The sequence below is a fragment of the Hyla sarda genome, chromosome 11 (genome assembly GCF_029499605.1).
Source record: "Hyla sarda isolate aHylSar1 chromosome 11, aHylSar1.hap1, whole genome shotgun sequence".
Lineage (NCBI taxonomy): Eukaryota > Metazoa > Chordata > Amphibia > Anura > Hylidae > Hyla > Hyla sarda.
Window position 1 is genome coordinate 91,912,722 of NC_079199.1, and position 27,144 is coordinate 91,939,865.

Consider the following 27,144-nt stretch of genomic DNA (forward strand, 5'->3'; position numbering starts at 1 on the left):
TGAAAAACAAGCTGATAGTGTAACTCACTTTGAGCCAGATGTAGTGTATCAACCATAAAGTTGACACTGGCAAAAGTTGTCATTGTAGGGTTATCATATTTTGTTTTGTTTTGTTTTTTTTGCTTACAATATAAAATTGTCCATGTGCACACTTTTGTAGTATGCAAAAACCTTTCAAATGTCAGTTTTTAATTTGCAATGATAACAAATTTATCAAGTGCGAATGTCACACAAAAAGTCCCAAACCCCTTAAAAACACTGCAAATCTACACAAGCCCAGACCTGGCTTATAAAACTGTCTTTGGACAGCATGTTGGAACATTTGGCGCAGAGGGTTAAAATATCCCAGAGAAAGTGCCGAGACCCCCACTAATCAGCACATACCTGGCAAAGTGCTTATTTATCTGGCACAATGGACTCACTGCAGTTTCTATTCATTTACAATGGAGCAAATCTCCTGCAATGAGATAGAAAAGGCAGCAAGTTGGGGAGAGAAGCTCTTAGCCGAGCTTTACTGTCAGCTGTATCTGAGTGTAAGTGGGGGTCTTACACTGAGACCTTGACCAATCAAAACTCCAATGTGTCATAAACTGATTGATAAGTTTCCCACTTGGTGTCTGTAATGTGCACTAACTGTTTCTATTTAACTGTGTTAGGGGTCAACTACATTACATACAATGAGGTCACACAATTTCACCTTAGTATCTGACTTTATCTTGGCCGGTCTAGTAATTCACGATGATCTTCGGGTCATTGTCTTCCTTTGTCTCCTGTTATTATACATAATAAACTTGGCAGCAAATCTGTCTATATTGATGATTGCCATTACTGATCTGACTCTCCATACGCCCATGTATTTCTTCTTGGCTAATGTGGCTTTCCTTGAAATCTGTTACTCGTCAGTGGTCGTCCCCAAGATGCTCATAGATCTTTTTATGTCTAAGAACAAGATGATCTCATTTTGGGGTTGCATGCTACAAGTACATTTCTTCCATTTCTTTGGTAGTACAGAAGTCATTCTGTTTTCTGTGATGTCCTATGACAGATACGTGGCCATTGCACATCCCCTGAGATACTCCGCCATCATGAGTTCCAACATCTATCAAGGTTTAGCCTTGTGTTCTTGGGTTATTGGATTCTCACATGCCTTGCTACACACCATAATGACTGCAAGGCTTCCATTTTGTGGACCAAATGTAGTGAAACATTTCTTCTGTGATGTGAAACCAATGCTGAGCTTGGCCTGTACAGATGTGTCACTTAATTTTAACCTACTCACTAGGGTCACTGGGACAATTGTTATAACAACCTTAATTTTAACCATCTTTTTCTACATCTTTATTGGTAAATTTCTTTTCAAAATCAAGACCTCACAAGGACGAAAACGTGCCCTGTCTACGTGTAGTGCTCATTTTACCGTTATCACTCTCCAATATGGAACGGCCATTTTTACTTATGCTCAACCACCTACAAAAGACTCTTTAGACCAAGACAGATCAGCGGCCATTATGTTTACCATCATAACTCCAGCTTTAAACCCAATAATATATACATTAAGAAACAAAGATATGAAGAAAGCTTTGAAGAAGTTTTTCACGAGATACCATTGAAAAAATGTATACAATATAATTCACTATAAATACCTCCATTATTACACTATGTATTGTTATTTTACATGTAGAAGAAAATACCAGTATTAATAAAAGTAAGGGTCTAGTATTTATCTTGTGGGGTATATGCGCTAAGCGGGCGGGCAGAACTCAATTATGAATTATGAAATATGGTAACCAAAAATGATGACCTGTTAATTGCCCAAAAATATAACCCATGAAATTCACATCTGAGCTGACTGGTTCTGAGATATATTAAAGGGGTACTCTGGTAAAAAAAAAAAAAAAAAAATTTAATCAACTGATGTCAGAATGTTAACCCCTTAATGACCAAGGACGTAAATGTACAACCTGGTGCGGAGGTACTTAGCGAACCAGGACGTACATTTACATCTTGTGCATGCGACGCTCAGCGACGCTCACTTCATGCAGGATAGGTCCCGGTAGCTGGGGACCCGCTGGTAATGGCCGACATAAGCAGATGCCGTGATCAATACAGATCACAGCCAGGGCCAGATTAAGGCTGCCTGGAAGACGGAGCACTTCATTATGATGTCGTCCCCCCCGACAGTTCCCCCACATTAGGTGCAGTATAGTTCCCCCACATTAGGTGCAGTATAGTTCCCCCACATTAGGTGCAGTATAGTCCCCCACATTAGGTGCAGTATAGTTCCCCACATTAGGTGCAGTATAGTTCCTCCACATTAGGTGCAGTATAGTCCACCACATTAGATGCAGTATAGTTCCCCGCATTAGGTGCAGCATAGTTCCCCCACATTAGGTGCAGTATAGTTCCCTCACATTAGGTGCAGTATAGTCCCCCACATTATGTGCAGTATAGTTTCCCACATTAGGTCCAGTATAGTTCCCCACATTAGGTGCAGTATAGTCCCCCACATTAGGTGCAGTATAGTTCCCCACATTAGGTACAGTATAGTTCCCCCACATTAGGTGCAGTATAATTCCCCCACATTAGGTGCAGTATAGTTCCCCACATTAGGTCCAGTATAGTTCCCCACATTAGGTGCAGTATAGTTCCCCACATTAGGTGCAGTATAGTCCCCCACATTAGGTCCAGTATAGTTCCCCACATTAGGTGCAGTATAGTCCCCCACATTAGGTGCAGTATAGTCCCCCACATTAGGTGCAGTATAGTTCCCCCACATTAGGTGCAGTATAGTCCCCCACATTAGGTGCAGTATAGTTCCCCACATTAGGTGCAGTATAGTCCCCCACATTAGGTTGGCAGTATAGTTCCCCCACATTAGGTTGGCAGTATAGTTCCCCCACATTAGGTTGGCAGTATAGTTCCCCACATAAGGTGCAGTATAGTTCCCCCACATTAGGTGCAGTATAGTTCCCCCACATTAGATGCAGTATAGTCCCCCACATTAGGTGCAGTATAGTTCCCCACATTAGGTGCAGTATAGTTCCCCCACATTAGGTGCAGTATAGTCCCTCACATTAGGTGCAGTATAGTCCCCCACATTAGGTGCAGTATAGTTTCCCCACTTTAGGTGCAGTATAGTTCCCCCACATTAGGTGCAGTACAGTTCCCCCACAATAGGTGCAGTATAGTTCCCCACATTAGGTGCAGTATAGTTTCCCCACATTAGGTGCAGTACAGTATAGTTCCTCACATTAGGTGCAGTATAGTTCCCCCACATTAGGTGCAGTATAGTTCCCCCACATTAGGTGCAGTATAGTTCCCCACATTAGGTGCAGTATAGTCCCCCACATTAGGTGCAGTACAGTTCCCCCACAGACATACAGCCTTCAGCCATATACAGTGCATGGCTGGAGGCTGTATGCCTGTTTACTGCCCCTCTTCAGTATTCTGACCACCGCTCCGGGGTCACGATCTACTGCTTTGGCCTATGGGACCGGAGGTGGGGTGGTCGGAACACTGAAGATGACGTGCCGCTGGTCACTTACCATAGAACCAATAAAAGGAAAAACCACCAAACGGACTATGTAAGATTAAATATCATACTTTATTAGTTTATAAGTTAAGCAACATTTAAATCTGCAACGAGACATGGACAAAAATGGTGGTGTGGACCAGGGAGGTAGGGAGGACAAAAGGAAAAAGTAAGTTGATAATCCAAGACTGTGGTAAAAGATTTTTTTTTATTTTTTTTATTAACACCCAGAAACATATGTCCCAAGTAAGACAAACTGCATCAAACTGTCATAAAAGTCATGACAATAGTAAAGCAGAAAACCGGTACAAGTGTCAGAAATAATAGTAGACACACCAGGTGATTGTAGTACAGAGGAAGCCGGAAAACAGTGCCGACTACCTCATACAAAAAGACATCCGCAGGGTGAAAGACAGAATACAACAGAATGCACTTGGTGGAAACTGTGCACCTGCACCAGATTTATTACATGGCTCGGGACATGTTATAAATCTGGTGCTAATCATATTTCTTACTTAAGTACTCCACTTTGTATGGTGATTCCTCTGTGACATTTTGTGCAACTTTTTATTCTATGCGACAGATTTGAGCCTAAGCTAGCACAGTTGCAACAAAAGATGCGCCAAACTTAAAAGTCACATATGATGAATTCCTTACCACTGCATGATATCAACTGAAATCATGACTTGTTATGTTCCTTTTGAAAACCTTCTAAAGCAAAAGTTGCAATGAAAAGTCTCAAACAGCATATGAGACAAACTGGGAGACAAATGTACACCACAAAACCCGGGTAAAACCAATGATTAATTTCCCCCCATTGTGTTTTCTATCCCTTCTTTTTTTTATTGGTCAGCACTCCGCCCCACCCCCTCAGCCCAACCCTATATAAAGTAGCAGGTAGCTACACAAGGGCCTTTCTTTTCTAGTAGCCTCCCAGTTTGACTGGAAGCACATGGTAAGTGAGCTTTTCCACCCTTTTTCCACTGGTGTGGTGCTGTGCGGCATCCGTTGCTGCCATGGCATCATGTCTGTGGGGGCGTGGCCCAGGGACTGGTTTGAGTGGTATTGGGGCCGCTCTGCCAATGGGTCGTTCCCCCTGTGGGCACTGGTGTCACGGCCCAGTGCTACGCCATTTTATGCTAGGGACGTTAGGGACCCACTCTCAATAGGTGGCCTTGACGTGGTGAGTGGGCTTGTACTTTTTGATCAAAATGTATACTAACAACCTTTTAGTTTTTGAATTCATGCTGAGAAGCAAGTAGATCAAAATACATATTGTGGATGTGCGACCATGTCTTTCTCTACTTGAATTCACATACGGTCAGGGACAATACATGTCCTTTACGGCCAACTGGGTGAATGTGGTTCCTGCACAGCCACAACAGCAACTTGGACAGGTCACGCTGCTTCTGCCTCCACGCTCTCAGGCCATTGGTGCTTTGACAGTGTGCGAATCCTCCTCCTCATCCTCCACCATGTCCTCAGCCTCCACTGCACGGACAAGTCTCAGTGCCCCTCCAGCATACCATGAGTGCAGGGCAGGGCGGTGTCACGCTGTTCTTCACATGGTTTGCCTTGGCAAACGGAGTCACACAGGGGAGGATTTGCTAAAAGTCATTCATCAAGAAATCGAATCATGGCTTACTCCACGAAAACTTGAAATGGGAACCATAGTTACCGACAACGGGAAGAATATCTTGTCTGCACTGTGACAAGGAAGCCTGAGACATGCGCCCTGCATGGCACACTTGTTCAATCTGTGTCATTCAGACACTATATGGTCTCTTCATGCTGCCACCAGCACCACGCTGGGTCATTAAGCCACTATATGGTCTCCTCATGCTGCCACCACCTCCAGGCTGTCTCAATTAGCCGCTATATATTGCTTCCAACTCCAGGCTGTGTTATTCAGCCACTATGTGTTCTCTTCATGCTGCCGCCACCTCCACGCTGTGTCATTCAGCCCCTATATGGTCTCCTCATGCTGCCGCCACATCCACGATGTGTCATCAAGGCACTATATGGTCTCCTCATGCTTCCGCCACCTCCAGGCTGTGTCATTCAGCCACTATATGTTCTCCTCATGCTGCTGAAAACTCCAGGCTGTGTCATTCAGCCACTATATGTTTCCACCAACTCCAGGCTTTGTCATTCAGCCACTATGTGGTCTCCTCATGCTTCCACCAATGCCAGGCTATGTCATTCAGCCACTATATGGTCTCCTCATGCTGCTGTCGCCTCCACACTGTGTAATTCAGCCACTATATGGTCTTCTTATGCTGCTGCCACCTCCATGCTGTGTCATTAAGGCACTATATGGTCTCCTTATGCTGCCGCCACCTCCATGCTGTGTCATTCAGCCACTATATGGTCTCCTCATACTGATGCCACCTCCAGGTTCTGTCATTGTGCCGCTCTGCGATAGTTATTCTAATAGCAATGCCTCTGATCTGCATGTCATACTGAATAACAGTATTATTTCACTAACCCAGCACACACCCTATGCACTACACCCCTATTGAGGCTCTCTGTAGGCCAGAAATAGACATTTTTAATAGCGATTCACCGCAGATAAATTTGGACCACAAGATTTTTTGGGGAAAATTCGGCAAATCGGGCGAATAATATTAGCAAAAAATTTGCTCATCTCTATAAATAGTGCACATAAATTTGGATAAGCCAGACACCAGCCAATCTTTCTGTGCTTAAATGAAAAGGGAGTGAAGTATAGGGGGACACTGCTGAAGAAAAGGTAAGGGGAACCCTTTTTCCACTTTCTGCAATTCAACCTAACATATGTTGGATCTGCCTTTGCCAGTAGCTGAAAGTGGTTGATAAATGATTTCCTAATGCAGCAGATGGGTAGATTTTGGAGCCTGTGTAATTTTCAGCCAATTCACTTTGTTTTTAAGTTTTTTTATTTACATTTTTGCGAATTTACTTTGAATTTTCTGCCAATAATTTCTGGAGGCATAGCTTAACCCCTAAAATGTACCAGTGCACCCTGAGCAGATATGACGTGAGTGCAGGAGCTGCACTCGTATCATAGACCACGGGTCCCGGCTGCTTTCAGCAGCCAGGGCCCCGCCAGTAATGGCGGACATCAGCGATCGCGATATTATAAGCCATTAACCCCTCAGATTCAGTGATCAATATTGATCAAGGTATCTGCATCTGATAACTGATCTGATCGCCTGCAGCACGGCTGCGGGGGTCAGATGAGCTAAGATGGTGGCTGCCTGCCTCCTGCTGTGATCATGGGGTCTTCTCTTCTCGTCTGGCATCAAGCAGACCAGAGAAGCAGATCACAGATACTACTGATCAATGCTATACCTATGCATAGCACTTATCTGTATTTGCAATCTAAATATTGAAATATATATAGTCCCCTGTGGGGACTATAAAAGTGTAAAAAAAAAAAAAAGGAATAAAAAGTTTTAATAAAAGTGAATACGCCCAACAATAAAAAATAAAATTCCCCTCTTTTGTTACTTTGAAAAATTAAAAGTGTAAAAAATGTAAATAGATCAACATATTTGGTATCGCCGGGTGCGTAAATGTCTGGTTCATAAAAACATTATGTTAATGATCCAGTACGGTGAACAGCGTAAGCATTAAAAAACTAAGCAGTCTAAAAATATAGATTTTTTTAATAACATCATATATCAGGAAGAAATTAATTAACCCCACCAGGACCAAGGGCGTACAGGTACGCCCTGGCATCCTGGGACTTAAGGACCAAGGGCGCAGCTGTACACCCTGGTCCTATTAATGTGATCCAAATAAAGTGAATAAAAGTGAATTAACCCCTTGCCTATTAAAAGTTTAAATCCCCCCCCTTTCCCATTTTATAAATAAAATAATGCAATAAAAAAAATTAAATAATCATATGGGGTACGGCCGCGTGCATAAATGTCTGAACTATTAAAATATAAGGTTAGCTAAACCGTATGGTCAATGGCGAACACTTGTGCAAAATTGTGCATTTTTCATATACCATAAGAAACTAATAAAAAGCATCAAAAAGTCCCATTAAAACAAAAATGGTGCCGATAAAAACTACAGACCACGGCACAAAAAAATGAGCCCTCATATAGCACTGTATGCGGAAAAATGTAAAAGTTATAGGGGTCAGAAAATAAAAATTTTAAACATACAAATTTTGGTGCAAGTAGTTATAATAAGTTGTAAAATAAAATAAAACCTACATAAATTGTGTATCCTTGTGACTGTATGGACCTACAGAATAATAAGGTGTAATTTTTATCGAAAAATGCACTGCGTAGAAACAGAAGCCCCCAAAAGTTATGAAATGTCCTTTTTTTCATTTCACCCCACAAATATGTAGTTTTTTTTTGTTTTTTGCAGTAGATTTTGTTATTAAATAATTGATGTCATTACAAAGGACAATTGGTGGTGCAAAACACAAGCCCTCATATGGGTCTGTGGGTGCAAAATTGAAAGCGTTATGATTTTAGAAGAGGAGGAGGAAAAAACTTTCAAAAAAAAAAATTGGCATGGTCCTTAAGGGGTTCAAAGACCAACAAAACAAACCATCAAACCATTAACCGGTTGCCGTCTAAGGACGAGCCAGCTCATCCTACAATGGCAAGCGTTGTATGGCGCATTCTCCTGACTCGAGCCTGCGCATTCTTGTAGCTGGGGGCCGACGTTCATAGCCGGCATGCGAAGATCGCCGCAGCTGGCTATTGACCCTTGAAAGTTGAAAGTGCAAAAATAGAAAAATCCTGCATCCTTAACTCCTTGGGGATGGAGGGCGTACCTGTACGCCCTCAGCCCGCTCCCTGTCTATAACGCGGGGCCACGGCGTGGCCCCACTTAATAGCGGGTCGGGCTCGGCCTCTAACAACGGTCAGGACCCGTGGCTAATAGCACGCGGGATTGATCGCGGTGCCGCGCACTATTAACCCTTTAATCTAAAGTGAAAGTAAAGCACTGCCGGTTAGCTCATGGTGCTGTTCGGGATGTCCACGCTGAAATCGCGGCATCCCGAACAGCTGTAAAGACAGCAGGAGGGTCCCTACCTCCCTCCATGCTGTGGTCACTACCTTCCTCCAATTTTTTCTGTAGATTTTTGTGTAAAATTACTGATGTCAATACAAAGTATAATTGGTGGTGCAAAAAATAAGCCATCATATGGATTTTTAGCTGCAAAATTGAAAGGGTTATGATTTTTAAAAGGTAAGGAGGAAAAAACAAAAGTGCAAAAACTGGAAAATCCTCTGTCCCCAAGGGGTTAAGGGGGTTAAAAAAAACATCAAAACAAGAATAGTACCGATAAGAACTACAGGTCAAGACGCAAATAATGAGCCCTGTATACGTCAAATTTTAAAAGTTTTAGGGGTCAAAAAGAGGACAATTTTAAATATACAGTGATCCCTCGACTTACAATGGCCTCAACATACAATAGTTTCAACATACAATAGTCTTTTCTGGACTATTGTAACTTGAAACCAGACTCAACATACAACACTACAGGCAATCCAGATCTGCAAAACATGTCAATGACTGGAAGAACTGACCAATCAGAATGGGCATTCACTGGTAAAACACCTATATTACTGAAGCGTATGCACTGACTGTCTGTCTGGTAGCTCCTTCCTACAGTACAGGTTGGTACTGCATGTTCTGCCCCACTCGTTACCTGTGCCAGGGTTAGCTGTTCCTTTGGACACCAAGTAAGGGTGGCACCATGTTACTTTTTTAGCACACTGTGTGTTCTGTACAGGACCCTGAAGAAGCTCCTGTCCTGTACATAGACAGTGATTACAGCTTCGAGCAGATCTTTCTTACTCTTGTATGTAAGGATTTGCTTTATCTACATTAGTTATCTACTTTTTTTCTTTAATCCACACTTTTTCCTATTTTTGGATGACATTTTGTGGCTTCAGAAGCAATTGCCAGGTTTCCATACAGTTATGGTCTCAACCTATAATGGTTTCAACATTGTAACTTGAAGGACCGCTGTACAAATTTTGTTCAATAAAGTTTGACTGCTTATTAAAGTAGAGCAATATTAGAAAAACGATTTAAATTGGGTATCATTTTAATCACAATGAGCTACAGAATAAAGGGATCCTATCATTTGTAACCATGAAGTGCACTGTATGAAAACAAAACCTCCCAAAAATTGCCAAATTATGGTTTTCTCTTCATTTATCTCACGCAAATGATACCTTTTTTGTTTCACCGTACATTTTATGGTAAAATTAAAGGTGTCATTACAAAGTACAATTGGTAATGGAAAAAAACAAGCCTTCCTATGGGTCTGTAGGGGGAGAAATAAAAAAGGTAATGGCTCTTAGAAGGGAAAAAGCGAAAATGCTAAATTGGAATTTTCCTGTGTCCCAAGGCCAAAATGGGCAGTGTCCTTAACCCCTTAAGGACGCAGGACGTAAATGTACGTCCTGGTGAGGTGGTACTTAACGCACCAGGACGTACATTTACGTCCTAAGCATAACCGCGGGCATCGGAGCGATGCCCGTGTCATGCGCGGCTGATCCCGGCTGCTGATCGCAGCCAGGGACCCGCCGGCAATGGCCGACGCCCGCGATCTCGCGGGCGTCCGCCATTAACCCCTCAGGTGCCGGGATCAATACAGATCCCGGCATCTGCGGCAGTTCGCGATTAAAATGAACGATCGGATCGCCCGCAGCGCTGCTGCGGGGATCCGATCATTCATAACGCCGCACGGAGGTCCCCTCACCTTCCTCCGTGCGGCTCCCGGCGTCTCCTGCTCTGGTCTGTGATCGTGCAGACCAGAGCAGGAGATGACCGATAATACTGATCTGTTCTATGTCCTATACATAGAACAGATCAGTATTAGCAATCATGGTATTGCTATGAATAGTCCCCTAGGGGGACTATTCAAGTGTAAAAAAAAATGTAAAAAAATGTAAAAGTAAAAGTAAAAAAAAAGTGAAAAATCCCCTCCCCCAATAAAAAAGTAAAACGTCCGTTTTTTCCTATTTTACCCCCAAAAAGCGTAAAAAACATTTTTTATAGACATATTTGGTATCGCCGCGTGCGTAAATGTCCGAACTATTAAAATAAAATGTTAATGATCCCGTACGGTGAACGGCGTGAACGAAAAAAAATTTTAAAAGTCCAAAATTCCTACTTTTTTAATACATTTTATTAAAAAAAAATTATAAAAAATGTATTAAAAGTTTTTTATATGCAAATGTGGTATCAAAAAAAGTACAGATCATGGCGCAAAAAATGAGCCCCCATACCGCCGCTTATACGGAAAAATAAAAAAGTTATAGGTCATCAAAATAAAGGGATTATAAACGTACTAATTTGGTTAAAAAGTTTGTGATTTTTTTTAAGCACAACAATAATATAAAAGTATATAATAATGGGTATCATTTTAATCGTATTGACCCTCAGAATAAAGAACACATGTCAATTTTACCATAAATTGTACGGCGTGAAAACGAAACCTTCCAAAATTAGCAAAATTGCGTTTTTCGTTTTAATTTCCCCACAAAAATAGTGTTTTTTGGTTGCGCCATACATTTTATGATATAATGAGTGATGTCATTACAAAGGACAACTGGTCGCGCAAAAAACAAGCCCTCATACTAGTCTGTGGATGAAAATATAAAAGAGTTATGATTTTTAGAAGGCGAGGAGGAAAAAATGAAAACGTAAAAATTAAATTGTCTGAGTCCTTAAGGCCAAAATGGGCTGAGTCCTTAAGGGGTTAAAGGGTACTCTGCCGAAAAGCATCTTATCCCCAACCAAAGAATAAGGGATAAGATGTCAGATTGCAGGGGTCCCACCACAGGGGACCCCTCGATCTCTGGCGCGGCACCCCAGTTATCCATGCACTAAGCAAATCCATGCCTGATGACTAGCAACTACAGCCGCCTCGCCCCCTCCCATAGACATGAATGGAGGGGGAATGGCGTGACATCACGAATGCAGAAGCTCCAAGCTTCCGTGTTCTGGATACCGCCGTTGCCCGCCCGGAGATCACGGAGGTCCCTTTTGATAGGGGATAAGATGTTTTCGGCAGAGTACCCCTTTAAGTCATTAAAGTGGGGCCTGGCTTGGAATTTACTTAGGCAAGTACGGCAGAAGAAGCGCAGTTGGCGCCAAGTACCAGAAGAATCAACACATCTCCCCGAGGATCGGCACGTCTGAAGCAGGGCCAGTAGTTTATAAGGGGGCCAGTTTAGTATACAGGGCACAAGGTTTATTTTATTATTATTATTAGCATGGAGTTTTTAATTTCAAGTTACTTAAATTCACAAATTTATTTAACTACAAAATGCCAAAAACTCAAGCACAGCCTAAATTTTCAGTTTCAGTCCAAAATTTCCCTTTTGGTAAATCCCTGGTTTACATCCATTAGGCTGACCTATCACAAATCATTAGCCAAGAATTGTTCACCAGAAGCATTGCCACCTTTCTAGTTTCAGGTAAATAATTTACTTGCGATGAGCACGCGTTGTCTGGTTAACCCACTCAGAACTTTTGGCAAAATTAGGCTCTCCGAACATTTAAACTTTGCCAGGCTTGGCTCGTTCAAGCCTGGCAGTGGCACTATTTTATCAGTAGGCAACAAGGGAGAAGAATCCAACATAGACTGCCCTCATCATCCACGATACTTTATTCAAATGCGTTTAGGCATACAACGGCAGGGGCACACCAGGACAAGTCGTTTCCGCTGTCTTGTGGTCACACCCCGGCTTGAAGAAGCGCAAGACAGCGCAAAACAACTTGTCCCGGTGTGCCCATGCCTCTGCTGTTGTATGCCTACACGCATTTGAATGAAGAGTCGTGGATGGTGAGTGCAGTCTCTGTTGGATTCTTCTCCCTTGTTGTGTACCTGTTGTGATTTGCACCACCTACAGCCACACTTGTCTCCAGACTGCAGCGTTACCCCTCCTACCTGCTCCATTTTACCCTAGTCCTGAATGTGCCGGATTCCCATCTTCCAGTTATCCATATTTTATCAGTAGGGATCGGAAACGCATGGCGTTTTGGTGCCATGTCAGCTTAGAATGAGGAAGTGGGAACACTGAGATTACTTCAGGGTAGCTTAGCATACTTTGCAGCTAGCATCAGGATCACATGACCGCAGGTTAGCTAATTATTACTTGCAAATCATTCCCAAGCCAATAAGGATAAAGCATATGGTTAGGTTTATCAGACTGAGAAAACCCCATGCCTTGCATTGCAGTCACAATTTTGGAGAAAAACCTGACAAGTGGGCAGTGCACAGAAGAAGTCACTATGGAACTACTGATCCCAGAAAGCTTTTGCAAATACCATACAAGACAGTTTCAGAAAATCATTGCCGTTGGATGACCTCATGGATCTGCATTACTGTGTCCAGTTGTTGCACTAAAAATCTCAGCAGTGTGTGCAGGAAAAAGCTCCTAGAAATCTATCACACTACAATGCTAAGCAAGTTGAACAAAGCATAGTGTAGTGGGCTAATCTGTATTTGAACAAAATTCTGCATTTCTAGCGTTGAGAGTGAATGTGGAATAGGCCTTTTACACTAAATTACCTGTATTTTCTGGGTTTAATCAAAAACATAAAATTATTAGTTGGGTTTCCCATAAATCCACATTTCTAGCATTGAAAGTGAGGGTTGAATAGGCCTTTTACACCAAGTTACCTGTATTTTCCGTATTTAATTAAAATCATAACATTTCTAGTACGGTTAAACATAAATCTGCATATCTAGCATTAAGAGATAATGTGGGAGATGCCAAGTTACCTATATTTTGGTCGATGACCCTAGCAGTGTTATACATGGCTTTAGCATTCTTTGACAGTCTTATACATGTGTTTTGAGGGTTATTGCATTGCTCGTTCATGTAAAACTTTGCCATGAACCAAACTTTTTCGGAAAGTTCTATGAGCCAGGCAAACCAAACTTTTGAAAAGCTTGCTCGACTCTAAAATTGAAGAAAACCTGTCATCAGTTTCACCTGCCCTAACCTGTCGGTATAGGTGACACTGATGACACCCATATTTACATTATCCCGTTCCATACGCCGGTTCTCCTGCTATCTTCCTCCGTATCTTCAGTTCCAGGGCCAACTTGGAGCATGGGCGAAGCTTCCTGATGTCACCATTGCTGTTTGCTAGCAGCGAGATCCAGCAGAGAAGCAGCAGCGGTGATATCAGAAAGCTCCGGAACTGGAGAGAACTGGAGCACGGAATGGGATCATGTAAATATGGTTATCATCAGTGCCTGTGCCAACCGGTTAGTGCAGGTGAAACCAAAGACAGATTTCCTTTAAATGTGTTCACAGATTTTTGAAGGTATTTCATGGCACATAATACATCCATGTCTTGCACAAAGATCCTTTGCATCTCAGCTTATTAATAAAATGAGCAGGTCATTAGTGTACTTTTTTATCAAAATGTGCAAGCCAGCTCCCCAATGTCACGGCCACCATGATAGAGCAGGTCCCTAATGTCCCTAACTTAAAATGGCATAGTAATGGATGGTAACTAAAATGTTCATGCCCATAGGGGGAACATCCCAGTGGGGACTTGCACATTATAATTAAACAATGCACAACTTAAATTTGCTAAAAAGTTATGAATCTTTGTACAAGATGGGGATGTGCGGCCTTGTCTGTTTTTCTACATTTATACTAAAAGAAAATTGGTATAAAAATAGGCGGGTTTGTAGTGTTTTCTTGTTCTTGCCTGTATAGACAGATTTGCCTATATAAACAAATGAGACACATTTTTGGAACACAACCCAATGGGTTTAAAACTACCAAAGGACATGCACTTACATGATAAATTTGTTACATATTTTATCATGGTTTAGGATATAGTGTAATTCTTGACATCGATGAGCTCAACCAATACAGACACAACACTAGTTAAGATAATATAATAATAATAATTATTATTATTATTATTTTGGTCCTGACGTTTGTGTTTTTTAATAAAGGTCAAACATAAAATTCCCTAATGTTATATTTATTTCAGAAAGTTATTGTAGAACTTATCCATTGGGGAACTTCATGTTAATTAACCACATGGGAAATATTCCACTCAGCACTGCAGTATATATTTCATTCAATTGGCTTTATATTAGAAGATGACATTCTCTAGTAAAATTGCTGGTGGGGAAGAAAAAACGAGGATCCTTATGTTTTTTTGACAAAGTAAGAACAAATTTAAGGTAAGTCAACATGACTGTGTCTTTACGTGAATAAATATTATACCTATATAGACGAAGTGTAAAGCATGTCCTTCACCCCTTAGCTTGGTAAAGGACACATTATAGGACAGGTAAAATCAGACCTGCAGGGGCATCTCAGGCTACAGACAATTTGGGCCTCTCTGGCACTTCCCAGGCACCATTATTATCTTATACCATTAAGTAACATATGATAAGGTAAGTATTCATGTATAGTGTGCATCATTTTTGGATTGGGTCTGATGTTAAAGGGGTACTCACTCCTGTGGGGAAAAAAATTAAAATCACCTGGTGCTAGAAAGTTAAACAGATTTGTAAATTACTTCTAGTTTATAATCTTAATCCTTCCAGTATGTATCAGCTGCTGTATACTACAGAAAAAGTTGTGTAGTTGTTTCCAGTCTGACCACAGTGCTCTCTGCTGACACCTCTGTCTGTGTCAGGAACAGAAGAAGTTGTATAAGACCTTGTATTTTCCATGAAAAGTTGTAAGTTTTATAGGAACCATTTTGGCATATATATATATATATATATATATATATATATATATATATATATAGTATTGAATAATTTTGTAAATGTTTTCCTAGGGATAATATGTATATATTTGCTTTATATTATAGTATTTTTTATGAAAGATGTCATTTTTGTATCGCTGTACCCCCCCCCTCCAAGAACCAAGGGTAAGTTGTATTTTTTATTGGTTGTAGCAGGGTTCCTACTATACAATGCGATCTAACCTGAGCCTTGCTTGGGCTGAACTGATATTGGCCTAGGCCATCAGCCCCACCAGATCCTAGAAAAAACTTCAAAGGGGTATTTTGGCCTTAGACAACTTAGAATAGGGGATAGGATGACTGAGCGTGGGGGGCCTGCCGCTGGGACCATGCAGCACCCAGTATTTTGTGCCAGGCTGCTGCTCCAATCTCGGAAACCTCAGAATTTTGGGGTTTAGAGACGTGATGTCATGCCACGTCCCCTCAATTCATGTCTATGGGAGGGGGCATGACAGAAGGCCGGGTGCTGCTTGGAGATCGCGGAGGGCCCCACACGATCAGACATCTTATCCCTTATCCTTTGAATAGAGGATAAGATGTCTATGGCTGGAATACCCCTTTAAAATTCCTAGTATCCTATTTATTCTAAAATGATTTTGTATTATTCAGGTATTTTGTCTTTGTATACTATTAGTTTTAAATATGTTATATTACCGTGATATCAAATTCTTTGCTTTCATGGGCTGTGTTCTTAAATTTAGGAAAATCTGGAATTACACATATCTGGAAGAGTGCCTTATGTTCAGCCTTGGAAGACTTACCCTGGAGAGATCAATGTCATCAACTATTGATAAGACAAGAATAGCAACTCAATGACCTGAAGAAAAAGTTGAGGAAGCAGCTAAGTTAATAAGGTAGATTATATGGGGAATTATATGTCATAATATTCACCAGGGCCAACAGTGTTTTTCTTTTTGCTAAATTGGTTACTTAAAAATATTTTAAATACCACCTTTTGGTTATTATTGTTTATTTTTTTGTATAATATAATGATACCACTACTACTTATAATAATAATAGTAATAATAATAATATTCTCAGAAGTGAGACCCAGCGTGGTCATTCCCTCAGCCCCTGTACTACAACCCCCATCATGGAACAGAGTCTGTTCCATGATGGGGGTAGTAGTACAAACACTAATGTAGCCTCCCCAGCCACCAGCAGACTCCCGCAGCCGGGGAACTACTACTTTCATCATAGAAACAAGTCTGTTCTATGATGGGAGTAGTAGTAGTCCCAGCTGTGGGAGTGTGTAGGCAGAGGTGTTAAAACGGCAGTACATGATGGATGTTATAACGTGTCTTAAAGGATGAATATGCCTGTTATTTTGATGGATGTTATTCAGCCATTAGCACCCGTTATTTCATCTGTTTTTATACATCAATTTATGTGGGCGGGCAGGGCACTAAAAATTTCGCCAACAATAATAAAAATGTAGAATGTGTGTTTTTCACTTTTTTTTTACATGTTTTAGGTAGTACTACTACTCCCAGCATGGAACACACTGTAGTAGTAGTAACTGTACTAATTGAAAGATCGCCCGTGTCACTTCGGACACCCGTTGCAATCCTCCTGTATAATGTATAGATGCGGCCAGCCACTCTATAATGGTCCCTTGCACTGCTATATATATATATATATATATATATATATATATATATATACATATACCTATTCATATTTCCCGCAGAGAGCTGTGATTGGCCAGATGGTTCCAGCCAATCACAACTCTCTGTGGGAAATATGAATAATTGTTATATGTACGGCATATACTTATACTACAGTGGGACCAGAGAAGAGAAGAGTGGCCGGCTGCATCTATACATTATACAGGACGATTGCATCAGGTGTCAGAAGTGACACTCGCTGTGGTCTGTCTATTAATGCAGGTACTACAGCTCCCAGCATGGAGCAGAGTGTGCAGAGCGTGGTCCATGTTGGGAGCAGTCGTACCTGGAGTTGAGGATAGATCACAGCGCGTGTCACTCCTGACACCTGATACGATCGTCCTATCTATTGCAGAGATGCCAGCGCAGGAGAAAACCACTTGAATCAATACATTATACAGCACGATTGTAGGGGTGTCACTAATGAAGAAATACGTTATTTAGAATCGAGTCGAAGTTCGGATTCTGTCCGAATCAAATTTGTCATGAAATTCGGAACTAATTCGACTTTGTTAGATTTGATTCACTCATCTCTAACACAGATTATGCATTATTTATTTATTTGTTTACACGTACAAACATGTAATGGTTGGTTTTGCATTTTCTATCACATTGTTCTTCCATTGAATCACAGATTATGTATTTTTCATTAATAATTTACTGATATAATTTTTTATTTTTAAATGTATTTATTTATTTATTGATTGATTCTCTTATGCATTTATTTATTTAATTAATTAATGATGTTCATTTAAATGTATTGGCCCTGATTTACTAAGAGTGGAGTGTAGGCTTTGTTGTGTTTTTTGCTGTTCCGACCATTGTATCTTCATGGTATTTAATAATTTACTCCGCTTTCGGTAACTTTATACATGCTTTAAAGTGTAGGGTTTTCTTCCCAGAAGATTCACATTTTCAGAGCGTTTTTTCAGAAAAGACGAGTGATTTGGATGAAATGTAGGGAACATGCCCCTTTCCCTGAAAACCACGCCCATTTTGTAGTTTTTTTTCACTCTGAGTGATTCTGAGTTTGTCAGGTTTTTTCTGTCGCACATTCTGTCGCATGGTCCGTGCTACAGAATTTAGGCGCCAAACCCGACAAAAAGAGTAGGAATTCTGTTAGTAAATGAGGGCCATTGTGTCTATCATACGTATTATTATTTCTGTTTAACAATATTAGGTTCAAGATACGTTACAATGAGTTCAGACAATTCTACCAAGGTTTCTTACTTTGTCTTGGCTGGCCTAGATATTGAAGCAGATCTTCAGGTTATCGTCTTCTTAAGTTTTCTCTTATTTTACATAATAAACTTGGCAGCAAATCTCTTTATAATGATTGTCGTTATTTCTGATCTCACTCTCCATACGCCCATGTATTTCTTCTTGGGGAACTTGGCTTTACTTGACATCAGTACCCCATCAGTGATAGTACCCAAGATGCTCATAGATCTTATGTCTCAGAAGAAGATGATCTCGTTTTATGGTTGCATGATGCAAGTACTTTTCTCTCATTTCTTTGGTAGCACCGAAGTCGTACTGTTGTCAGCCATGTCCTATGACAGATACGTGGCCATTGCACATCCCCTGAGATACTCCACCATCATGAGTTTCAATGTCTGTTTATGCTTGGCCTCGTGTTCTTGGGTTATTGGATTCTCACATGCATTGTTACACACTATCATGACCTCAAGGCTACCATTTTGTGGACCAAGTGTAGTAAAACATATCTACTGTGATGTTAAACCAATGCTGAGCTTGGCCTGTACAGATGTGTCCCTAAATTACAACCTGCTCACTGGAGTCACTGGAACAATTGTTATAATAACCTTTATTCCAACAATCCTTTCCTATATCTTCATTGGAAAATGTATTTTTAAAATCAAGAGCTTACAAGGAAAAAAACATGCCCTGTCTACGTGTAGTGCTCATCTTGTTGTAGTTACTCTCTTATATGGAACGGCCATATTCATTTTTGCTCAGCCATCTACAAAAGGCTCTTTGGATCAAGACAAAACAGCTGCTGTTATACTCACCATCATATCTCAAGTTTTACACCCAATCATATATACATTAAGGAACAAAGTAATGAAGAAAGCTTTGAAGAAATTTTTCTTCAGATTCCATTAAAAACATAATATTACAAATAATATATATATATATATATATATATATATATATATATATATATATATATACAGGGTGGGCCATTTATATGGATACACCTTAATAAAATGGGAATGGTTGGTGATATTAACTTCCTGTTTGTGGCACATTAGTATATGTGAGGGGGGAAACTTTTTAAGATGGGTGGTGACCATGGCGGCCATTTTGAAGTCGGCCATTTTGAATCCAACAATAGGAAGAGGGTCATGTGACACATCAAACTTATTGGGAATTTCACAAGAAAAACAATGATGTTCTTGGTTTTAACGTAACTTTATTATTTCATGAGTTATTTACAAGTTTCTGACCACTTATAAAATGTGTTCAATGTGCTGCCCATTGTGTTGGATTGTCAATGCAACCCTCTTCTCCCACTCTTCACACACTGATATCAACACCGCAGGAGAAATGCTAGCACAGGCTTCCAGTATCCGTATACACTGCTATATACTACTATATACACCACAGGAGAAATGCTAGCACAGGCTTCCAGTATCCGTATATACTGCTATATACTACTATATACACCGCAGGAGAAATGCTAGCACAGGCTTCCAGTATCTGTATATACTGCTATATACTTCTATATACACCGCAGGAGAAATGCTAGCACAGGCTTCCAGTATCTTTAGTTTCAGGTGCTGCACATCTCGTATCATCCCAGCATAGACAATTGCCTTCAGATGACCCCAAAGATAAAAGTCTAAGGGGGTCAGATCGGGAGACTTTGGAGGCCATTCAACTAGCCCACGAGGACCAATCCACTTTCCAGGAAACTGTTCATCTAGGAATGCTCGGACCTGACAAACATAATGTGGTGGTGCACCATCTTGCTGGAAAAACTCAGGGAATGTGCCAGCTTCAGTGCATAAAGAGGGAAATACATTATCATGTAGCAATTTTGCATATCCAGTGGCCTTGAGGTTTCCATTGATGAAGAATGGCCCCACTATCTTTGTACCCCATATACCACACCATACCATCAATTTTTGTGTCCCAACAGTCTTGGAGGGATCTATCCAATGTGGGTTAGTGTCAGACCAATAGCGGTGGTTTTGTTTGTTAACTTCACCATTCACATAAAAGTTTCTTCATCACTGAACAAAATCTTCTGCGTAAACTGAGGGTCCGGATCCAATTTTTGTTTTACCCATTCTGCAAATTCAGTGCACCGATCTGGGTCATCCTCATTGAGATGCTGTAGTAGCTGGAGTTTGTAAGGGTGCCATTTGTGAGTAGCTAATATCCGCCGAAGGGATGTTCGACTAATGCCACTCTCCAGTGACATGCGGCGAGTGCTATGCTGTTGGCTCTTGCTGAATGAAGCTAGGACAGCCACTGATGTTTCTTCATTAGTGACAGATTTCATGAGTCCACATTTTGGCAAATCCAACACTGAACCAGTTTCACGAAACTTGCAAGCAGTGGGAGATGGGTGGTCTCGTAGGGTGTCTTACATTGAAATCTGCTGCAATGACCCGGTTACTGCTTTCAGCAGACATCAACACAATTTCTATCCGCTCCTCACGTGTTAACCTCGACGACATGTCAATGGCTGTAAACAAAGAGAAACTTGCAAATAACTCATGAAAGAATAAAGTTACGTTAAAACCAAGCACACCAGTGTTTTTCTTGTGAAATTCCCAATAAGTTTGATGTGTCACATGACCCTCTTCCTATTAAAAACAAAAGTTGGATTCAAAATGGCCGACTTCAAAATGGTCACCACCCATCTTGAAAAGTTTCCCCCCACACATATACTAATGTGCCACAACCATTCCCATTTTATTAAGGTGTATCCATATAAATGGCCCACCCTGTATATATATATATATATATATAGAAATATATATACATATATATATATATATATATATATATATATATATATATATATATGTTTATTTATTTATTTTTTTATTCATTTATTTGTTTATTTATTTATGTATTGCTTACATATAGAGGTTCTTGTTTATGTCTTGTTCTTACTTGTTTTAGCTCATATGGCATGCATATGAAATGGTTTCTAATGCTGCCTACATTCCCTATGAGTCCTCTGGCTTTGCAGAGAAAGTAACTGGAGTCTCATCCTTGCCAGGTGAACTGATTAGACTCATAAGTGGATTGGAGTCAGTTTACAATATGTGCAGTTTTGATGTGATTTATTTTTTATTGCTTAGAAAAATATTAATTTTAATTGTGCTGTACCATACATACCTGTCCTGGGTGCCAAAGCAATATAAAAGCAATATAAAAAAAACTGTGCTCATTAAAATGTCTACGGTATATTATTTTTAGTTAAACATAATATTTGTAAACAAATAAAAACAAATTAGCAAATTTGTTGCTATTTAATAAATGATCCTACATGCAAGACCAATCAAAGTTTTCCACATAAATTCTTGTATTCTCACGACCTTCCACATGGTAAGAAAAGTTTATTGATTTTTCACACTTTTTAATGTGAATTCTCAAGAAGATAGACTGTGATTTTGTGAATTCATGAAGCCGCTCAAAATTTTCGGTGCTGAAACAAATCAAAGCCACTCAGATCCACATTAGTAAATGAGGGCCAAAGTGTTTAGAAACCTTACGGAAAGCTTATTTTTTGTACAATTTTCCCCCATTATACAGATGCCCCTACTACAAACTTGCACACTTATTTGCGTAAACGGTGTTTTTTTTTTTTTCAACTATTTTCCCAATCTATTTATCTACCACTACAAACAACTGGTATGCTTGAATGTTCAATTAAATAGTGGGCCTCATTTACTAAACTGAATCCAACCTTTCTTATTTGTTTTTGGCACATGCTAATTGCAACATTACTGCAACCTTTATGCAAGGTCATGTATCATGGTGCGCCAGAAATCCCCAAATGTCCTGACAAAACCACCACAAACCATAAAAAAGGGGCGTGGTTTCAAATTAACCCGGCAATCCAAAATACAAAATAGATGGTCAGAAAATATCACACAAACAGTATCTTACTTCTATTAAAAAATCTTAATCCTTCCAATAGTTATTAGCTTCTGAAGTTGAGTTGCTGTTTTCTGTCTAACTGCTTTCTGATGACTCACGTCCCGGGAGCTGTCCAGCTCCTATGGGGATATTCTCCCATCATGCACAGCTCCCGGGACGTGACATCATCATTGAGCAGTTAGACAGAAAACTTCAGAAGCTAATAACTATTGGAAGGATTAAGATTTTTTAATAGAAGTAATTTACAAATCTGTTTAACTTTCCGGAGCCAGTTGATATATATATAAAAAAAAGTTTTTGCCTGGAATACCCCTTTAACTTAATATGTTCCCTATTTGTAATGTGTGTAGAATTATAGATATTGAAATATAATTCAATGAGTAAAAAAGGTGTTTTTAATTTATTTTATTTTTTATTAAGGCTCAAAATGAAAACTTAAACTGCTACAGGGGCTGTAAAGTTAGTGTAGTTCATAATATAGTGTCTGTACCTGTGTGTGACGGTTTTCTGACAATTCTTCTGGGATTTTCACCCCAATATTTATTTTAAACAACATACAAAATGACTCATTTCACAGGATTTCCCAGGTTGCAGTGCGTCGAGACCTGACATCACTAGTCAGGTGATCATAGGGAGTTTGTCCTGCTTCAATGGATAGAGCGACCTCTGGGTGTTAGAGAGTTCATTTTGCAACAGCTGTAGGCAACCAGATTAGGAAACACTAGTGTATTGCATTGAAGAGATCACAGGTTTATTTCAATGGGTGGGGTGGCTGATGTGTGGGAGGGAGGAAAGTGACCTCAAACTTACAAACTATGGAGCTACGGGATGCGTAGTTTAAAGAATGAAATTCAACAGGAAATACTTAGTTCTGGCAGGTACATACTACTAAAATCACCTTATGGTGGATAACTCCTTTAACAGAAATGTCAAAAAGTTTCTATAGTGACGAATTGTTTTGGGTTGCCAAATGCTGAACGAGTGAAAAGGCCATTTTTTGCAGTATTTTTATCATCATGTACCACACTTGCCATGAGCACCACATGTCCACCAAAATTTCCCAACAAAAGCAACACCTTAGTAAATAACATAGGAAAAAAATAACACCTATAAAATGAACCCCACAAAAGCAAAACCCCACTCTGTTAGTAAGTGAGGGCCAATGTGTTTGCAAAATCGGGAAAAAAAAGTTTGTTCGCAGTTGGACCCCCGTGATCAGACATTTATCCCTTATCCTTCTTTAAATTAGTTCAAGGGGGGGCCTGGATGTTTTTATCAAAAAATATAATATTAAGGATTATGGATATTAGATTTATATGGATAGAACATTGATCAAGGGCCTTATTCTGATTGTCATATTGGACTCAAGAAAGAATTTTACATCTGTCATGGGACATTTGGCATCAGCCCAATGGGGGGGAGGGGGTTATAGGATGAACTTAATGGACTTTTGTCTTCAACCTTATAAACTTTGGGAGAGATTCATCAAAACCTGTGTAGAGGAAGGTGGCATAGATTGCTTTTTTATTTTTTTAAAGTCCTGTGAAAAATGAAAGAAGAAATCTGATTAGTTGCTATAGGCATCTGAACCACTTTTCCTCTAGACAGATTTTGTGAAATCTTACCCTATGTACAGCTGGTTTTACATATGTCCAGCATCCATCCATCATAGCTGAACTCAGCCTATTTCTCAACGCAACTGATGAATAGTTTTCATCAACTGTATGGCATCTGGCGTCTATTGTTTCTGGACGGAGGACAGGGGAACGCAGCAAGCTTCCTATCCCCTGTCCAGTACCCTCCGGCGTGTCCAACCATCCGGCATCAAAATTGAGATGCTGGATGATTGTGAACTGTCCCACTCAAATTAATGGGATCAGTTCTAGCATCAGTTTCCCTCCAGTGCATGCTGGAGGGAAACCTAGGCCAAAGAATTGATATATGTGAACCCAGCCTAAATCTGCTTTTCTTGTGCCACTGACTCACCCCTATACCTCCTCCTGACTGGCTTCAAGCTGTTTGCAAGGCATTAAAGAAGAGATCCAGCATGGATACCCTATTCGCAGACACTTATCCCCTCTCAGACTTCCGATCAAACTTTATGATGAGACACCCCCCCCCCCCACGATCAGAAAATGCAGTGTCCTGATCAGCTTAGGGGACAGCGGGAGGGCCCTTACCTGCCTCCTCGCCATCCGAAGCCTCAGCAGCCTGGAGCAATGGAGCACCGATAACACTGATCAATGCTATGCTATGGCACAGCATTGAACCCCCTATGCAATCTAAATATTGCATGTTAAAGTCCCCTATGGGGACTAAAAAATTGTGTAAAAAAAGTTAAGAAATGTGATTTAACCCCTTCACTAATAAAACATTAAATCACCCCCCTTTTCCTATTTGAAAAAAAAATGGAAACAAAAATAATCATAAAAATATAAAAAGTCTTCTCAACCCTGGAACAGCCTGTTAGGATCCTAATTCAAAGAGTGCTGCAGTAGCTTAGAGGAATAGGCTAGTAAGTTGATTTACAGCCTGTGAAGGAGTAAGCCTGAAACCCCTATTTCCCTGTTTTACAACAGGACACCCTGAACTCACATACAGATAAAATACCTTGATATCCATTTGCTGTCATTTTGAGAGTTTCAGCTCACTTCAAGTGAGAATGTGAAACAGAACTTTGTCTGGGCCCCATCTATTCAATGTGCACCAGCTGAAGGTACCCAACAGCCACTAGGGCAAAGATTAGGGTGGAATGCAGGTGTGCTTACGGGTGGGTGAGACCTATATGTTTATATATATATATATATAACTTTTGTGCTATATTGCACCTTACTATTTTATGCATGGTTGTTTTTATTTAAGCAATAGAAAGTTAGTTTCAAGTTAGAGAACTCAGAGATGTTTTTAATGGGATCCCACATCCATACCCTGATAACACTGATCAATGCTATGCTATGGAATAGCTTTGGACATTGTGTGTATTCTAATGATTGCATGTTATATTCCCCTATAGTCTGTAGGTGGAAAATGTAAACACTAAAACATGATTATTATGATTTTTAGAAGGTGAGGACGAAAATGAGATGAAAGTGCAAAAATGAAAAAAACACTTAGCCCTTATCTGTGGATAGGGGATAAGAACGTCTGTACCCGAGTTTCCCTTTAAAACCACTTTAAAGTGGTAGTCCAGTGGTGAAAAACATATCCCCTATCCTAAGGGGCCCGGCATGCTGGCCAGATAGCGGGTGTCAACCACTGCACGAAGTGGTGGCCGACACGTCCCCCTAATACAAGTCTATGGCAGAGCAAGAGATTGACGAAGGCAGCGCTCCAGCTCTGCCATAGAGTTGTATTGAAGGGGCGTGTCAGCCGCAGCTTCGCGCGGTGGTCAACACGCCCCCTTCCCGTGGGCTGTCAGGGCCCCATACCGGAGATCACTGGGGGCTCCAGCTCTGCCATAGAGTTGTATTGAAGGGGCGTGTCAGCCGCAGCTTCGCGCGGTGGTCAACACGCCCCCTTCCCGTGGGCTGTCAGGGCCCCATACCGGAGATCACTGGGGGCTCCAGCTCTGCCATAGAGTTGTATTGAAGGGGCGTGTCAGCCGTAGCTTCGCGCGGTGGTCAACACGCCCCCTTCCCGTGGGCTGTCAGGGCCCCATACCGGAGATCACTGGGGGCTCCAACGGTTGGACTCCCCGCGATCTGAAAATTATCCCTTATCCTTAGGATAGGGGATATGTTTTTCACCACTGGACTATCCCTTTAAAACTTAATTGAATACATTCCTAGGTGTTATACACCTGTTTAATGGCTTATTTCATTGCAGGTTTGAGAACCTGTTCGACACAAACCAAACTTTTTCGGAAAGTTTGGCTAGCCCAATGAAACGAACCTTGGAAACGTTCGCATAACTCTAGCCTTTACTGTTCCCTATTCAGGAGACATAACAGTTAAATATTATGTCTCCTGATGTTGGGGGAATTTCAGAAATCCTCTATAGACTGTACCCATTGGGGCACTTAATGGTAATTGCGATGTCGAATAAATCCCTATATAAGATGCAGACAAAAAGTCCTTTCCCTTGTAAAGAAATGACTGCGCTGTTTAGCCAAGAACTAAAGAACATAAGGATAACGGTAAGGCATGGGAACCTAAATGTTTTTGGGCAGGAGGTAGAAATATGTTGTTTCCATAAAATATGTTCTGTCAAAGGAAATGGGGTGCAAGAGATTTAGCATACGGGGCATTTCATGTAGAATACTACAAAACACCATGAAGAAGATGTGTTAGACTGGTGCACAGAAAAATTGAGGGAATTATCTTTTACAACCAGTCAGATTTTAGGTCACATGTTATCAAAATCCAATTATTATTATTATTACTAGCTGAGTACCTGGCGCTGCCCGGTTTTTCCTACCTTATCCTTGTGGGGGGAGGAAAAGCAACAAATGAGGACACTTTTGTCCCCATATCCCGTATTTTTTTAGATCAACTGTTGCTAGACAGTTAAACAGATTTGTAAATTACTTCTGTTAATAAATCTTAATTCTTCCAGTACTTTTCAGGGGCTGTATATTACAGAGGAAATGATTTTCTTTTTGAATTTCTCTTCTGTCACAACCACAGTGCTCGTTGCTGACCTCTGCTGTCCATTTTAGGAACTGTCCAGAGCAGCATAAGTTTGCTATGGGGATTTTCTCCTGCTCTTGACAGTTCCTAAAATGGTCAGCAGAGAGCACTGTGGTCGTGAAAGAAGAGAAATCCAAAAAGAAAAGCATTTTCTCTGTAGTATACAGCCGCTAATAAGTACTGGAAGGATTAATATGTTTTAATAGAAGTAATTTACAAATCTGTTTAACTTCCTGGCACCAGTTGAATTAAAAAAAATAAAAAAAATAAAACGTTTTACACCGGAGTACCCCTTTAAATTCTGACCCCCTATCCCCTCCTCATATCCCAAACCCAAATCCCAACACATACATACATACACACATTGTGCTTTATATATGTGTGTGTATATGTGTGTGTGTGTGAT

The 27,144-nt window shown here is 40.6% G+C and overlaps 4 protein-coding genes across 4 annotated transcripts in view; all 4 read left to right on the plus strand.

Moving 5' to 3' along the window:
* The window catches only part of LOC130295322 (olfactory receptor 8H1-like), a 74,663-nt gene extending 58,554 nt beyond the window's left edge, over positions 1-16,109 (plus strand). Inside the window, exon 4 of the transcript XR_008848776.1 lies at positions 16,000-16,109. The gene's annotated coding sequence lies outside the window, so the exon portion shown is untranslated. The remainder of the gene's footprint in view (positions 1-15,999) is intronic.
* Positions 678-14,422, plus strand: LOC130294946 (olfactory receptor 12D2-like). Its single transcript, XM_056545102.1, has 3 exons — positions 678-1,584; positions 7,074-7,139; positions 14,364-14,422. Exons 1-3 carry the CDS (start codon positions 678-680, stop codon positions 14,420-14,422), a joined length of 1,032 nt encoding a protein of 343 aa, XP_056401077.1.
* The window catches only part of LOC130294951 (olfactory receptor 12D1-like), a 36,073-nt gene continuing 24,960 nt past the window's right edge, over positions 16,032-27,144 (plus strand). The window contains exon 1 of the mRNA XM_056545106.1: positions 16,032-16,152. The gene's annotated coding sequence lies outside the window, so the exon portion shown is untranslated. The remainder of the gene's footprint in view (positions 16,153-27,144) is intronic.
* On the plus strand, positions 18,163-19,092 carry LOC130294947 (olfactory receptor 12D1-like). The gene has a single exon (XM_056545103.1). The coding sequence runs from the start codon at positions 18,163-18,165 to the stop codon at positions 19,090-19,092; it is 930 nt and encodes a 309-aa protein (XP_056401078.1).